The sequence below is a fragment of the Artemia franciscana genome, chromosome 11 (assembly GCF_032884065.1).
Source record: "Artemia franciscana chromosome 11, ASM3288406v1, whole genome shotgun sequence".
In the NCBI taxonomy this organism is placed as follows: Eukaryota; Metazoa; Arthropoda; class Branchiopoda; order Anostraca; family Artemiidae; genus Artemia; species Artemia franciscana.
This window is the reverse complement of record NC_088873.1, coordinates 41,290,939-41,307,150: the sequence shown is the minus strand read 5'-3', so window position 1 is coordinate 41,307,150 and position 16,212 is coordinate 41,290,939. Positions and strand designations below refer to the sequence as shown.

Genomic DNA, 16,212 nt, shown 5'->3' with positions numbered 1-16,212 from the left:
GTTTACCTCCTCGTAATACCTCGCTCTTTACGCTTAAGTATTTTTAGTAATTTCAACTATTTATTCTACGGTCTTTGTGATTCAGGGGTCATTCTTAAGGAATTCGGACAAAATTTAAGCTTTAATGTAAAGAGTGAGGTATCGACGAGGGGTGAGCCCCCTCATATACGCAATAAAAACATACGAATATAGAAGTTCACTACGTAATTTAATTCGTAAGTTACGTATATTTTTTAATTATGAAAACGTTCGTAAAAAATTATAAGTTATAGTTGCCTTTTTAAGTAATCAAAAAATTGGAGAGCAACTAGGCCTCCTCCCTCGCTCCTTTTTTCTCAAAATCTTGCGATTAAAACTATGAAAAAGCCATTTAGTCCCAGAAAATTAATACGCAAATTTCGTTTTAATTATTTATGTGCGGAGAACCGAATTCAAACCATGCATTAATTCAACGTCCAGAAATTAAACAAAAAAAAAAACAAGTTTTTTTAAATGAAAGTAAGGAGCGACATTAAAACTCAAAACGAACAGAAGTTATTCCGTATTTGAAAGGGGCTTTTCCTCCTCAACGCCCCGCTCTTTACGCTAAAGTTATTTACTGTTTTAAAATGTAGAGTTAAGAAAAAGAGACAAACTTTAGCGTAAAGAGCGGGGCTTTGAGGAGGAAAGGCCCCTTTCAAATACGGAGTAGTTTCTGTTCGTTTTAAATTTTAATGTCGCTCCTTACTTTCATTTCAAAAAACTTGTTTTTCTGTTTAATCCAAATATAGAAGCCTGCCGCGTGTCATGCTGGGGTCCGCAGGGACCGGTGGCAAAGCCGCCGGGACCCAAAACTGTCTGTGGTTAGAACACAAGGGACAATGAGAATCCATAAATAGAATCCTCCCGCGTGCCATGCTTGGGCCCGGTGGTGAAGCCGCCGGGACCCAGCAGTATCTGCGGTTAGAACATAAGGGACAATGAGGATCCATATATAAAAACCTGCCGAGTGCCATGCTGGGGCCCGGCGGTGAAGTCGCCAGGACCCAGCTAGTTATGGATAAAATAATAAAAATACTTCAGTAATAGAAATAAAACTATAAAAATAATAGATAAAGTACATAGAAATAACATATATTATAAAATGACAAAAAAATAAGATTATTTAAAATTATTGATTAATTTTAATAGATAAATTATTAACAAACTGATTTTTCATATATCAATATAATGCCCATTATTAATAAAAATGAATTGTAAAATTTTTTAAAATAATAAATAATAAAATAAGTTAATTAAAACTAATTGGTATCCAAAATTTGGAACCTTCTTATTTCAATTCTTGCAAAACTCTAATTTGATTTCAACTGAATCCGAATTTACAATCCAAAATTTAATAAACAGAACTTACTAAAGTTTATAAAAAGTTTTTTGGGTGTCGTTACGCTCCCAGCAGCCTTTTTGCTTTTAATTTATATTATGCCCATGATATTGCACCAAAAATTCCCTGTAATCAGCTGGCATTTTTTTGGCGTCTGATTTAAAGTTTATTATATAGGTTCTCTCTCAAATAAGTAATTTTACGTGGATTTTTGTGACTACAAATAGGTGATTTTACGTGGAAGTTGTGAATTTTTTTTTAAACTCTATTTTTATTAACGTTTTGAGAATAAAACTATTTTCTTTTAATAGTTTTGAGAATAAAATTATTTTTTTAATGAAGGAAAATTTTGAAAAAATTTATCAATTAAGGAATATATACAAATAAACTATGTGGAAAGAAAGTTAATGCAGTATGCCAAATTTCATATTGTCGACCTAAAATGTAGTCTTGTGACAAGAAAAAATCTTTATTCTGCTTTTTGGCCCTTGTAGATATAGCAGCTTGTTTGTATTAGATTAGAAATGGTAACGTAATTGCACTAAAAGTAACGAGCAAAAAGTTAAAACAAGCCAGAGTTAGATTATTTAACCTACCAAGGTTGTGACAAAAGAAATTATTGAAAATGAAAAATAAAATGAATAATGTTGATAAGCCTAAAACTGATAAGAATCACCATAAATAAATGTGGCACTTCAACCTGCCGGGTGTCTCGGACTCTCATAAGAGAGTCAGAAGAAAGGATTCTTTTCCTTTATTTTAAATTCTTTCGCCTTCCAACTCTGCTTAAGAATAATTATTGAATGTCTGATCATCCCATCTTTTATTTTGTTATAGTTAATTTGATGTTTAGTTAAATTTCACTCTTTCTATATGACCCACTTTGTTTTCCAAGTTCCTCTGTTGTCTCTCGGAATCATGATTTCGGATATATTTTTTGACTCTTTGAACCAAAATCGACTTTACTTCATTGATCTCCCGCCTGATCTGACTAAAGATTAAATAAAAAAAACGAGTTTTTTTAACTGAAAGTAAGGAGCGACATTAAAACTTAAAACGCACAGAAATTACTTCGTATATGAAAGAGGCTGCTTCCTCATCAACGCCCCGCTCTTTACGCTAAAGTTTGACTCTTTCTCTCAATTCTTCTTTTTAAAACAGTAAAAAACTTTAGCGTAAAGAGCGGGGCGTTGATGAGGAAGCAGCCTCTTTCATATACGAAGTAATTTCTGTGCGTTTTAAGTTTTAATGTCGCTCCTTACTTTCAGTTAAAAAAACTCGTTTTTTTTATTTAATTTCTGAACGTTTTTGAATCAATGCATGTTTTGATTTTGGCTCTCCGCAGAGGAATAATCAAAACAAAATTTACATTTTTTTTTGGGGGGGGGGGCTAAATGGCTTTCTCATAATTTTGATCGAATGATTTTGAGAAAAAAAGAGCGGGGGCGAAGCCTAGTTGCCCTCCGATTTTTTGGTTAATTAAAAAGGCAACTAGAACTTTTAATTTTTTACGAATCTTTTTATTGGTAAAATATTTACGTAACTTATAAATTAGCTTACGTAAAGAACTTTTGTATTCTCATGTTTTTATTACATATATGAGGGGATTCGCCCCATCGTCAGTACCTCGCTCTTTACACTAAAGCTTAAATTTTATCCCAATTCATTAAGAATGACCCCTGAATCACAAAAGCCGTAGAATAAATAGTTGAAATTACTAAAAATACTTTAGCGTAAAGAGCTAGGTATCATAAGGAGGTGAGCCCCTTATATGGGTAATAATTTATGTTTGTTTTAAGTTTTATTGCTGTTCCTTACTTCCAGCTGAAAAAGCTTTTTCACATTTATTTTTTAATTTTTTTTAAATAATGCTAGTAAATCCTGCTCTCCCTTCATAGAAGTTTTCTTTTCCCATGACAAATTCTCGATGGAAAGTTCCCCCAGCATATCCCCCCCTTCTCAACCCCTCCCCCCAACCAAAAAAATCCTCCTGAAAACGCCTGTATACTTCCCAATAAACATTACTATATGTAAGCACAGGTCAAAGTTTGTAACTTGTTGCCCCTCCCACGGGGACTGTGGGGGAGTAAGTCGTCCCCAAAGACATAGTTATAAGGTTTTTCGACTACGTTGAATAAAATGGCTATCTCAGAATTTTGATCCGTTGACTTTGGAAAAATAATTAGCGTGGGAGGGGGCCTAGGTGCCCTCCAATTTCTTTGGTCACTTAAAAAGGGCACAAGAACTTTTCATTTCCGTTAGAATGAGCCCTCTTGCAACATTCTAGGACAACTGGGTCGATACGATCACCCCTGGGGAAAAAAAAAAACAAAAAAACAAAAAAACAAATAAACACGCATCCGTGATCTGCCTTCTGGCAAAAAATGCAAAATTCCACATTTTTGTAGATAGGAGCTCGAAACTTCTACAATAGGGTTCTCTGATACGCTGAATCTGATGGTGTGATTTTCGTTAAGATTCTATGACTTTTAGGGGGTGTTTCCCCCTGTTTTCTAAAATAACGCAAATTTTCTCAGGCTCGTAACTTTTGATGGGTAAGACTAAACTTGATGAAACTTATATATTTAAAACCAGCATTAAAATGCAATTCTTTTGATATACTATTGGTATCAAAATTCCATTTTTTATAGTTTTGGTTACTATTGAGCCGGGTCGCTCCTTACTACAGTTCGTTACCACGAACTGTTTGATGAGGCCTGTCTTGGTCTTGGTTTTATAGTTCAAATTCAGTTTTTATTTTGCTATTGGTCAGGTATTATGCTTGTTGGTCTACCTTAGATATTTATTATAGATATTTACCTTAAATATTCATTGAGAGTTATTTTTCCCTAATCCAAAATAGATTTAAGATGATTTTCGGAGTTAGTCCTGCCTCGGCACATGATCTCCAGGCTTAGTAGGAATAATTACTAGATAAAGCGTATAGCTGAATATTGGGTTTTAATGCTCACTAAATACTCAGGCCACATATTATTTATAGTTGCTAGCCACTTATTCAATAGCCTATTGGTGCTTCTTGGCTATTATAGGCAGCGCTGAAGTGCTGTCAAGTCAAGAGCGATATAGATAAAACGTATTATCTAAAGTTTTTTTCTGGCCAAGGCACTTTTAATAGAAATAAGGCTCATTTGATTGCAAATTAAGAGCTCTAGTACTTTTTTTACGAGTCAAAAAGGATTGGACAACTCAAGAAAGACAATTTTGGCAACCCTCTCTATTCCAGACTTTTTATTGTCTGCAATAAAGGTGTCACAGAAGAGGAGCTACGACCTGCCTTTGAAGAATTTGTGAAGACTGAGCAAATCTGTAGGCCTACCGTTAAGGATACATCATCCCCATGGAAAATAAGGCTTTTGAAATTTAAGAATTGTATTTGAGTTTTTTTTCCTCAGGGGGAAGGAATTTTGGTACTTGTGCGCTAGGCGCCACTCACATAAATTTACGCTATGTAAAACTCGAAAACAAACCGGTTTCTTCGTTAGTGTCTTGCAGCTTAGCGTGAGACAAGACAAAAATACAAGTGACAAAATGGACGGGGAATATATAATTTACGCTATATATTGCACATAAGAGGGGGGAGGGGAGAATTTGGACAGTGTGAAGTCAGAAAACAATTCTTACATTATAATATGCAGAATAATTATGCCTAAAATATTTTGCTTTACTTTACCCCTCCCCCCACCTCTAATGTGCGAATATACAACCCAAATTTGTTTCTAAAATAACGAAGAAACTAACGAAGAAACCGATTTGTTCTTGAGTTTTAGACATTGTAAACCTGAGAGAGCGGCGTATAATCCACAAGTACCTGAATTTTTCATAGAGAGAGAGTCGGATTTCCCGGTATTATTTAAAAAGATCAGAAATTGAATTGAAAAAAAAAACAAATTTTTTCAACTGAAAGTACGGAGCAACATCAAAACTTAGAACAAACTGAAAATAGATCTACGTTGCATGGGCAACGTGAGGTGTTGCGGCAACCTTTGTTCGGCTTCGCCGAGTAAAATGTTGCGAGAGGAACACTTTGTTTTTGTTTCCTCACTTCGATTAAACGCTGAAGTTGTTAATCTGCAAGGATCTTAAAATAAATACTATACCATGTTCAGCAAGTATTAAATGGTTGGGTCTCTCTTTTTCCACGTCACTTTCGTCTACTTGCTCCGCTATTACGTCCAGCGTGCTGAAAAGTATGCGGGTTGGAAACGCGAAAATTTCACCAAATCGTGGTCGGTATAACCGAAATGGACTATGCCGTCTTTATTCTAGTTTTTGTGCCCCTGCTGTTTTTTATCTTTCTGGTTTTGCTTTCCTCCTTCGCAAGAAGGATACAAAGAAAATACGCTCAGGATATTTTAAGTATTGCAAGTATTTGCTGCGTCTGCCTCGGTGGTATCGGAATCATACAGTCGTCGCTAAATTTGACATCGTTGATGCGCCCTCGCGACTGAAACATTTATCTAAAGATATATGTCTTAAAACTCGGCAAATGATTGGTGTTTTTTACCCTCTTTGGCCATTTTTTGAATGGAGGTAATTTACTTATGTTGTATGTTGTTATGCTGCTATGTTATCTATATTATTTATGTTGTTATGTTTTTCGTCTTTTTTTTTCTTTTTTTGTGTGTTTACTCCACAGTTTAATGTACTTTGTGGGTTATAAATAAATTATTATTATTATTATACCAACTCGCAAAAGTTGCAAATCCCTCATTGCAACTAATAAAAGTTGCAAACCCATCATTGCTGAAGATTATTGTAGCCTAACAGTCGAATATTACTTACAAGTCCTTACATGTCTTACCACTGGAACCAAATTGGTCTTACCATCAAATACACCGGGAACAAATAATAGGTACACCAACTAGCAAAAGTTGCGAACCCCTCATTGCCGAGCATGATTATGAGCTAATAGCCGAGTGTTACTTGAAACTCCCCTATATGTCTCACAATTGGTATCGGCCTATTTTTGGTTTCAGATTGTATCTTACTACTGAAGTTGTCAGCCCCTTTAAACTTTCAAACTGGTATATCTCATGAAGAAATTTTTCTAACAAAAAATGGATGACATGTACTTTGATCAGCTCATCAATAGCTATTGACTGCCGTCAAAAAAAAATCTATCTGTCTTAGTTCAAAAGTTGACTTTTTTGCCATAGGCCAAGTTTCTAACATCATCACTTAGAAAGGAGCAAAGGATAAACTCTAATTTCGTTAGCAATGAGGGAACTTTTAGAGTTTAAGAGGCACAATCTGATACCATTTGTCTATCGCAATCCCAAGTGCAAAAAACCGAATGATAAACTCAGCTGAAATCACGAACAGAAATGGGTAGAAACAATAGATTTTTGGCCCCAGGCAAGAGTTCTACGAAGCTTTCCAAAATCCAAAGTCATATTCATCAATCCGACCTAAGGTCCACACTTTCCGAAAAAACCACAGAGGTTAGATCCTTATCACTTTTTAGGGATAAGCTGAAATCGGGGTGCTAGGAAAAAAAAAACACGACAAAACCCAAGTGTTGCTCTCGCAACATGATTATTATGTATAAGAAAGGGATTGCCTCCTCCTCAAGATTTGGCTCTGTAGGTTAAAGTTTTATTTTATAGAATTTTGAAACTAAGCTTATTGTTCTAATTAAACGGCCATTGTGTTTCAGGAATCGTTCTTAAAGAATTAGGACAAAAGGTCAAAATTTTAGCGTAAAGAGTAATGACATACGTAATGATTTCGGTTCGTTTTAAGTTTTTATGTTGCTGCTAACTTTCAGTTGAAATAATTTGTTTTTCTTATGTTTAATTTCTGATCGTTTTTAAATAATACTGGGAAACCCAGCTCTCTCTCCACGAAATTTCCGGTACTTGTGCATTATATGCCACTTACTCAAGTTTGTCGATGCATAAAACTCGAGAACAAACCGATTTCTTCGTTAGTCTCTTCGTTACTTTAGCTACAAATTTGGGCTATATGTTTGCACATGGGGAGGGGGGTGAAGTATAGTGGGTGTGCATGCAAAATGTATTACGTACAGCTATTCTTCATATTATGAAGTAAGAATTGTTTCCTGACTTCAAGTAAGACGAAGTAAGAATTGTTTCCTGATTCTTTATATTATAAAGTAAGAATTGTTTCCTAACTTTCCCATCTATTCTTTCTCTAGTCTTTATCTTGTCTTTGTCTCGCGCTAAGTGAAAGAAAGTAACGAAGAAACTGATTTGTTCTCGAGTTTTACACAGTGTAAACTTGGGTGAGTGACGTATTATCACAAGTACCAAAATTCTTTCTCGGGAAAAAAAACAGAACTTAAATAGAATTCTCAAATTTCGAAATCCATATTTTTCACGGTGGGTATCTTCTGGGGGTATTTTCCGTTGGAGTGTTTTTCACATTTTTTTCCGGGGGTATTTTCCGGGGAGCATTTCTGTTGGGGGGGGGGTACTTTCCAAGGCGGGATATCTTCCAGGGGTATTTTCCACGAGGGGGGGATACTTTTGGCAGTGTGTGTTTTATGGAGAGGGCATTTTCCGGGAGGGTATTTTCCCGGGGAGAGTAATTTCTGGAGGGGGATAAACGTCATTCGGGGGGGGGGGGGTAAACATCGTCCACCAATAACGAGATACCGTAGCTAAGAAATAGGGATATCTTTAGAAACAGAATTTCTCTCTGAATCCAAATATGACATTCCTTTGCGATAGAAGTGAAAACTAAATCTTCCATAATATGCAAATATACACTCTAAGTTGTATATATGCCCTGAATTCTCCGTAAGTGACTCTTTTCTTAAAAATGAGCTAACATTTTATCAAAATGGTGGAAAATCATCGCATACATACAACTCACGGTCAATATTTGCATGTTGTAAAATATTAATAAAATTATGATAAAATATTAATAAAATTATGATAAAAATTAATAAAATAATGATAAAAAATACTTTCACTGTCCTTGGTACTTCAACTTTGGGGATATAAGCATGATCAAAGAGAAAAATCATTTATAACACAAAAAAAAATTCAATAAAAGCAGCAAAGTTTAAAAGTCTATGACTTCAAAATTTATTACCTGAGGCTCGATCTTTCTGTCTTTCATACACGTTGCTTCAAAATCCAAAACTATAAAATATTTGAAAATTTGCTTTTGAATTTTATTTGCCATGGCACGGCTCATTTTTATATCGTCAACTTGCAAGCTAAAAAAGAAACAGACACATTTATCCCTACTAACTTTTCAGGTTCTTAAAATACCAAAAACATAAAATTCAAAACATTTTTACCCCCTTTCTGGACCCATCTTAGGTCTATATGTACCTGAAAATCATAATTTTTTACAGTTGCTTCTTTCTTTTGTTTCAAAAGTGGAAGTTTTTGAGGCAATACCACATATTCGTCAGTGTTGCCAAGTTATAGTAGGCATCAGTCTGGTGTCAGTTACAGTCGTATATGTCCCTGTTGAACGGACTGACAGAAATACTAGTAGTATTAGATACAGATGAATTTGACTTACAGTTACAGGAGCAAATAGACAGGGTCCCAAGTAGAAATATGGTGTTTTTACTAGGAGATTTTAGCGCCCAGGTCGGTAGAAATAGGGATAGATGGTATCCTCGCCTACGTAAATTTGGCGTAGGAAAAGAAAACAGTAATGGCTACAGACTTCTGGAATTTCGTAGATATAACAAACTAGCTATAACCAATACGATGTTTGGTCATAAAATGGCCTATAAGTTGACATGTTATTCACGTGATGGTAAGACAGCCAACCTTATTGATTATGTTAGAGTAAACAGAAGACTTGCAGGATCAATACAAGATGCTAGGGTATATAAGAGTGCTGTTATTTATGTTAACAATAAACACCACCATTTAGTAGTGTCTAGGGTTAATTTAAAGCTGAAATTTCGGAATGACGCCAGGTTGAGAATTTAAGGGAAACTTTCTAGGAACAGTTGAATACAAAACTTGAGAGTTTAAAATTTGACAACGTGAAAGATGGTTGGAATAACTTTAGAAAAAAGTTTGTGAAGTTGCTGACGGTGTCTTAGGGAATAACGTTAAGACCGCAGCTAGGAATATTAGTGAAAAAGCTTAATGTTTAACAGAGAGGAGAAGGGGTTTGTACAAGAAGTATCTAAGTGATAGATCATATAAAAACAAAAAGAATATAAAGAAAGTGGAGAAAGCATTGAAATATGAACTAAGGAGGTGTGAAATGGAGCCTACGGATAACATTGCCGAGGATCTGGAAGATGCAGCTAGACGGGATAAGAGCAAAATGCTGTACTAGCATATTAATAAATTAAGAGGGAATAGTCAGTCCAGACTTGTCCCAGTTAAAGATAGGAACGGGGCCAAAATTAGTGATAAGGAAAGAGTTAAAGAGAGATCGATGGAACATTTTGAGAATGTACTAAACTGAGATACAGTTGCAGGAAAAGATGAAGAGGAAAATGAAAAAGTTTGTGGAAAAAATAGCGACAGTGTCAAAAGGATTAAAAAATAATAAGGCTCCAGGTGCAGATAGCGTGGTAAGTGAACTTCTTAGATATGGTGGCTCTGAGGTTAGAAATAAGTTTCTGAAGATTATGGATACGATTTTTTAAAAAGAGGAAGTACCTAACTATTTTAGGAAATTCTTAATGGAACCGCTGTATAAGAAAGGTGATAAGAGTGAGTGTCGGCATTAGTCTGGTCTCTGTACGTAGCAAATTACTTAGTAATATGATACTGTTCTATCCCCCTTTATATGGATTATTTCGCTGGACTTTGCATTAAGGAGCATAGGACAGGCAATGGGACACCACGGAATCAAACTGAGAGGAAAAACTCTCCTGGACTTACATTATGCTAATGATTTAAGCATCCTAGATGAAAGTGTAAGCAAAATGAATAAGCTTTTAGAGGTTTTGCGATTTCAGGGAGCTACAATAGGTTTGAAAATAATGTAAAGAAGAAAAATTCACTAAGGCTAGGGATAATCGAAAATGAAATGGTGACGTTGGGTAACGAAATAATTGATCAAGTGGGCAGCTTCACTTACCTTGGTAGCATTATTAGTACAGACGGTGGGAGTAGTGAAGATACTAAAAGTAGAATGGCCAAGGCTAAGGCCATATGACAGTAGTTAAATATGAATCTGAAGCGTGGGCGCTCGGAAAATCGGTTGGAAATTTACTAGATATTTTCCAAAAAAATGTCTACGAATTGTTCTGGGTACCTGGCTGACTGACTGTATTTCAAACAGCAGGCTATACGAGAAATGTGGTTCAATCACGCTTTCTAGGGCTATAATAAAAGAAAGGTTGAGGTGGCTAGGGCACGATCTGTGAGAGAAAGATGACAGATTGACAAAGGTTGTTGGCCTGAGGGGCTTGGTGCTGCTGTGATTTGTTAGTATTAGTAGTAGCAGTAGTTAAAGCTGACAACACTTTTTGTCCGTAAAAATTCAAATACTAACAATCTGTTAGATTCCCAAGACAACTTCAAAGGAAAGCTAAACCTTCTTAAGCTATCAAGTACATATATGTTTTAAGCTCATAAAAAACCTCCTCTCTGTGTTGCCATGACAACTACTTTATTTCATGAAAAGCATATAGGAAGAAAATCAGCTTGACACAAAAAATAACGTTTAAATAATTTTGAATAATTTTATAATAATTTTAATAGTTAAATAATTAAATAGTGAAATAATTTCATAATAATTAAATAATAATTAAATAATTAAATAAATTTTTTTTATTTTAACATTAAAATAATTTTAAAGCACCTAAAATCTTTGGTGGACATGCCTATAAAGTAAAAATGTTAACAAGACTTCACATTACTTTCATCTCGAAAAGATACTATAAGGCAAACCTAGATTATTTTTCCGTGCTACTCAGAAAAATTGAAATTTGTTAGCATTAAAAATGAAAGCATGGGATAATCATGAATTTCCTTCTGCAATCATTATAAACTAAACTATAAACAATAATTATAAATTAAAAAGTACTTAGCTTCAGTTAGATAATGTATTTTATTATGTTGAATTTACGAATTTGAATATTTCAAACTTAAAGAAAAAATAATCATGAATAGTTTATACAATTACTTTCCTCGTAATTTAAGCTTAGGGGATACAAGTATTATCATATTTTACTGGATTATATAATTATTATTGTTTTATTTGTAAGAGGTATTCCAAGTCATAAAGATCAAACTAAAATAAAACTTTCGTACAAAATCGACTTAGAAAATCGTAACTTAGCATATACTAAAAAGTTTTGAAATCATTAAATCATAGGGTTTCTAATAAATGCATCAAAATAAATGAAAACACACTCAGATACATTTATTACGCAAATTAGATTATCAGAACCAGCCACTAGAAAAATCTAGATATAAATTTGACAGCACTAAGAGATGTTTTCCAAATTATGTCCCATTACGTTATCACGTTAGAAACAAAGCACTTGGGTTATATCTTGGAATGTTTCCATAGCTTCATATCTAGCATAATTTCCTGGCACATTTCTTGAATAGCACTTTTAACCCCTTTTATTGCATTGAACAAGATACTCTAATTTTTACTGTTTAAGCTTAGAACCTCTCTAAATGCTCTGAAACAGAAGGAATAAAAAAATTATACTAATCAGCATTAAACTGTCCCTTAAATTTAAACACGTGCATTAATTCGAAAATGACGCTACTGCTAGTCAGCTTACTGTGCCGTTCCCACTGGCTCTACTGCAGTTAGAAATGGGCAGTTACCGCGCAGTAACTGCAGTTACTGAAAAACCGTCAGCTGGAACACACCCCTAGTATCTGTTGAGAGTTTGTCAAAAATCTGATATTTTTAAGACTTGACCTTTTTTTTTCATAATCTTCTAATGTAAGTATATCCCAAGAATGACTTTCTGTACATCCTGTCTAGCTCTTCCATAATTTGGTGCTTCTTAGTAGGCCTTGATAGCAGGCTAGACTAGTATCTCCTTTGGTAAAATTCTTTCCTTTGTTAGGGCAGCTTAATTCAAAGGGATTTTATATAGATGGGGCAATCCAGCCTAATGTTTTTTGTTATTAATTGCTATTATTCTAGAAATGCTAACTGACTGGAACAACTGGGACATATACTTGAAAAACAGGAACAACAGATATAACTGGAAGAACTTATCTTCTGTAAACTTTTTGCTCGTAAGCTTCAGTTTTGATGCTGAACATAATGGCTATTTCAAAATTTTGAAATTTTGAACTAAAAACGAACAGAAAATTAAAACAAGCAGGACTGACTCCCCCCACAAATTCTAAAAACAAGAGTATAATTAGCACTATAGTGAAAACAAAATTCATTTTAAAAAATTTCAATTTTTAACTTCGTGAATTCAAAATTATTACCATATATCTGATATTATTCAAAATATCACTATATATTTTATCTCAATAAACGAGCAATAATTGGGTATATAATTGGAAAATAACTGGGTAGTTTTATTTTTCAAAATACTTACTGCAGAACGAGCCCGCATTCACCGATTCTCGTTGTTACAAAAAAAAAAACAACTTTAAAACAAACTTTTATTTCCGAATGTATTGAAGAGCAGTAAATACACAAGGCCGTATCCAAGGGGTTAGGGGGTTTGAACCTCCCTCCTCCCAAAATGTTTTTCTAACTCTTAAAAACGTAAAAAAATTAATATTGTCCGACAAAATTAATATAAACAAATGTTTCATGTTTTTTTCGATACTTTTCAGTTAAACGGAACGCAATCAAGAATTATGCTGTGTAAGACTAAATATAAAAAAAAAGTTTTTTTAACGGAAAGTAAGGAGCGACATTAAAACTTAAAAAGAACAGAAATTACTTCGTATATGAAAGGGAATGCTTCCTCATCAACGCCCCGCTCTTTCCGCTAAGGTTTGACTCTTTCTCTTAACTCTACTTTTTAAAACAGTAAAAAACTTTAGCGTAAAGAGCGAGGCGTTGATGAGGAAGCATCCCCTTCCATCTACGAAGTAATTTCTGTTCGTTTTAATTTTTAATGTCACTCCTTACTTTCCGTTAAAACAAACTTGTTTTTTTTATTTAATTTCTGAACGTTTTTGAATCAATGCATGTTTTGATTTTCGCTCTCCGCAGATGAATAATTAAAACGAAATTTACATTTTTTTTTTTGCTAAATGGCTTTCTCATAGTTTTGATCGAACGGTTTTGAGAAAAAAAGAGCGGGGGAGGAGGCCTAGTTGCCCTCCGATTTTTTGGTCACTTAAAAAGGCAACTAGAACTTTTAATTTTTATACGAATGTTTTTATTAGTAAAAGACATACGTAACTTACAAATTAGATTACGTAACGAACTTCTGTAATCTCATGTTTCTATTACGTATATGAAGGGGTTCAGCTCCTCGTCAGTACCTCGCTCTTTACACTAAAGCTTAAATTGTGTCCCAATTTCTTAAGAATGGCCCCTGAATCGCAAAAGCCGTAGAATAAATAGTTGAAATTACTAAAAATACTTAAAGAACGAGGTATTAGGAGGAGGTGAGTCCATCATATGCGTAATAATTTCTGTTCATATTAAGTTTTAATGCTTCTCCTTACTTTTAGTTGAAAAAATCTTTTCATATTTATTTTTTCATTGTTTTTTTTAATAATGCTAGAAAATCCTGCGCTCCCTTCATGAAAATTGTATTCCCCCATGACAAATTCTTCAAAGAAAATTTCCTCCAACATATCCCCCTCTCCTCAAACCCCCCCCCCCCCCCCCACAACCTAAAAATCACCCTGAAAACTGTCTGTACACTTCCAAATAACCATTACTATATGTAAGCACTGGTCAAAGTTTGTAAATTGTAGCCCTCCCACGGGTACTGTGGTGGAGAAAGTCGTCCCCAAAGACATAGTTATAAGGTTTTTTGACTACGCTGAATAAAATGGCTATCTCAGAATTTTGATCTGGTGACTCTGGGAAAAAACTAGCGTAGGAGGGGGCCTAGATGCCCTCCAATTTTTTGTGTTATTTAAAAATGGCGCTAGAACTTTTCATTTCCGTTAGAATGAGCCCTCTCGCAAGATTCTAGAACCACTGGGTCGACACGATCACCCCTGGGGAAAAAACAAACAAACAAACAAATAAACACGCATCCGTGATCTGCCTTCCGGCAAAAAATACAAAATTCCACATTTTTGTAGATAGGAGCTTGAAACTTTTACATTAGGGTTCTCTGATACGCTGAATCTGATGGTGTCATTTTCGTTAAGATATATATATATATATATATATATATATATATATATATATATATATATATATATATATATATATGTATTGTTTTAAAGCCTTTCACAACAAGTGAAAGTGCCCCTTTTTTTTATAAATCTGAGAGGCTAATGTTGTATTTTTACAACATGGTCTAAAATTGACAATTTTGAATAAATCATACAAACAAACAAAAAATTTTCAATAGTCTGACCTGGAGATCACATGGGAAGCGTTGGAGATTTTTCCTGGTATAATATATATATATATATATATATATATATATATATATACATATATATATATATATATATATATATATATATATATACATATTTATATATATATATATATATATATATATATATATATATATATATATATATATATATATAAATATAATGCATGCTTTTGTGCAGAAGAGAACTGAAAGAAAATTTGTAATTTTTCAATAAACAGGAAGTATTGAAATTTCTTTAGACTAGATGTAAAGTCGTGAAGCAGTTATGACATAATGTCTCTGTCATGGCTAAAGTTTAATCTGACATTTCCACAGGGATTTCCAATAATAGTTATCTCAGCTATGCTCAAAGGGATGATAAGTAGGGCTATGAAATATTCTATCGGAAATTCTATCGTATCAAAATGGATATAACCATAGATTTCAGAAGGCCGGCTCCTGCAGTTGAAAGCAAGGCTGGCAAGCTTCTTACAAAAAAGGAAGACAAAAAAGATATGGAAAAAATACTTCAATGAGGTACTGAACTTTCCACCACCTACGAACCCTGTATCCCCTCCGGCTGAGTTACCTTTTTTCAACTTGACATAAGCGAAGAACCCAGAAGCTTACTTGAAGTCAAGACAGTATTGCATAAGATTTATTGCATAAGCAGTATTGCATAAGCTTAAGCATAAGGTGTAGCTGCAGGGGTCGGCGGTTTACAGCCTGAACTCTTTAAGTATGAAGCCGAACTCATGGCCGAACCCCTTCATCAGACTGTTACTCTGATATGGTAAACTGAAAATATTCCCATCGATTCGAAGACAGGGGTTACTGTCAAGCTCTTTAAGAAATTCAGAACAACCAACTTGCAATAACTTGCGAGGCATCACTCTTCAGTCTGTAGGGAGTAAAATCTTGTGTCGAGTACTACTGAACCGCATTCAGTCAGAAGCCAATGCAATGCTAAGGGATGAGCAGCATGGGTTTCGACCAGGGAGATTGTGCACTGATTAGATATTCAATTTGAGGGTACTCATAGAAGAAGCAAATAAATGGAAGACTGAGATTATTATTACCTTTATTGATTTTTGATGGTGTTTGACTGAATCCAAAGACACTCACTATGAATAATACCACGTTATTATAGATTCCCCGACAAGATTTTCCGTATGCTTGTCACACTATATGAGAATCAGTAATGCCTTCAATAAAGTAACACATGTGTGGAGGGATCCAGGATACCTACTAAAGCTGATGCGTCTGGCTTTTCAATAGTAACGTCCTCTCCGTACTAATGAACAGATACAAATCTTGGGCGTTGACTAATCAGTTGGAAAAACGATTCCAGGGTTTTGAGAACATCTTTCTTCTGCACATCCTT

General features: G+C 34.4%; 1 protein-coding gene across 1 annotated transcript in view; it reads right to left on the bottom strand.

Annotated features, from left to right (window-relative positions):
* The window catches only part of LOC136033230 (ERI1 exoribonuclease 3-like), a 75,907-nt gene that overhangs the window by 19,418 nt on the left and 40,277 nt on the right, over positions 1-16,212 (bottom strand). The window contains exon 2 of the mRNA XM_065713944.1: positions 8,441-8,567. Coding sequence (XP_065570016.1) covers positions 8,441-8,567 — 127 coding nt within the window. The remainder of the gene's footprint in view (positions 1-8,440; positions 8,568-16,212) is intronic.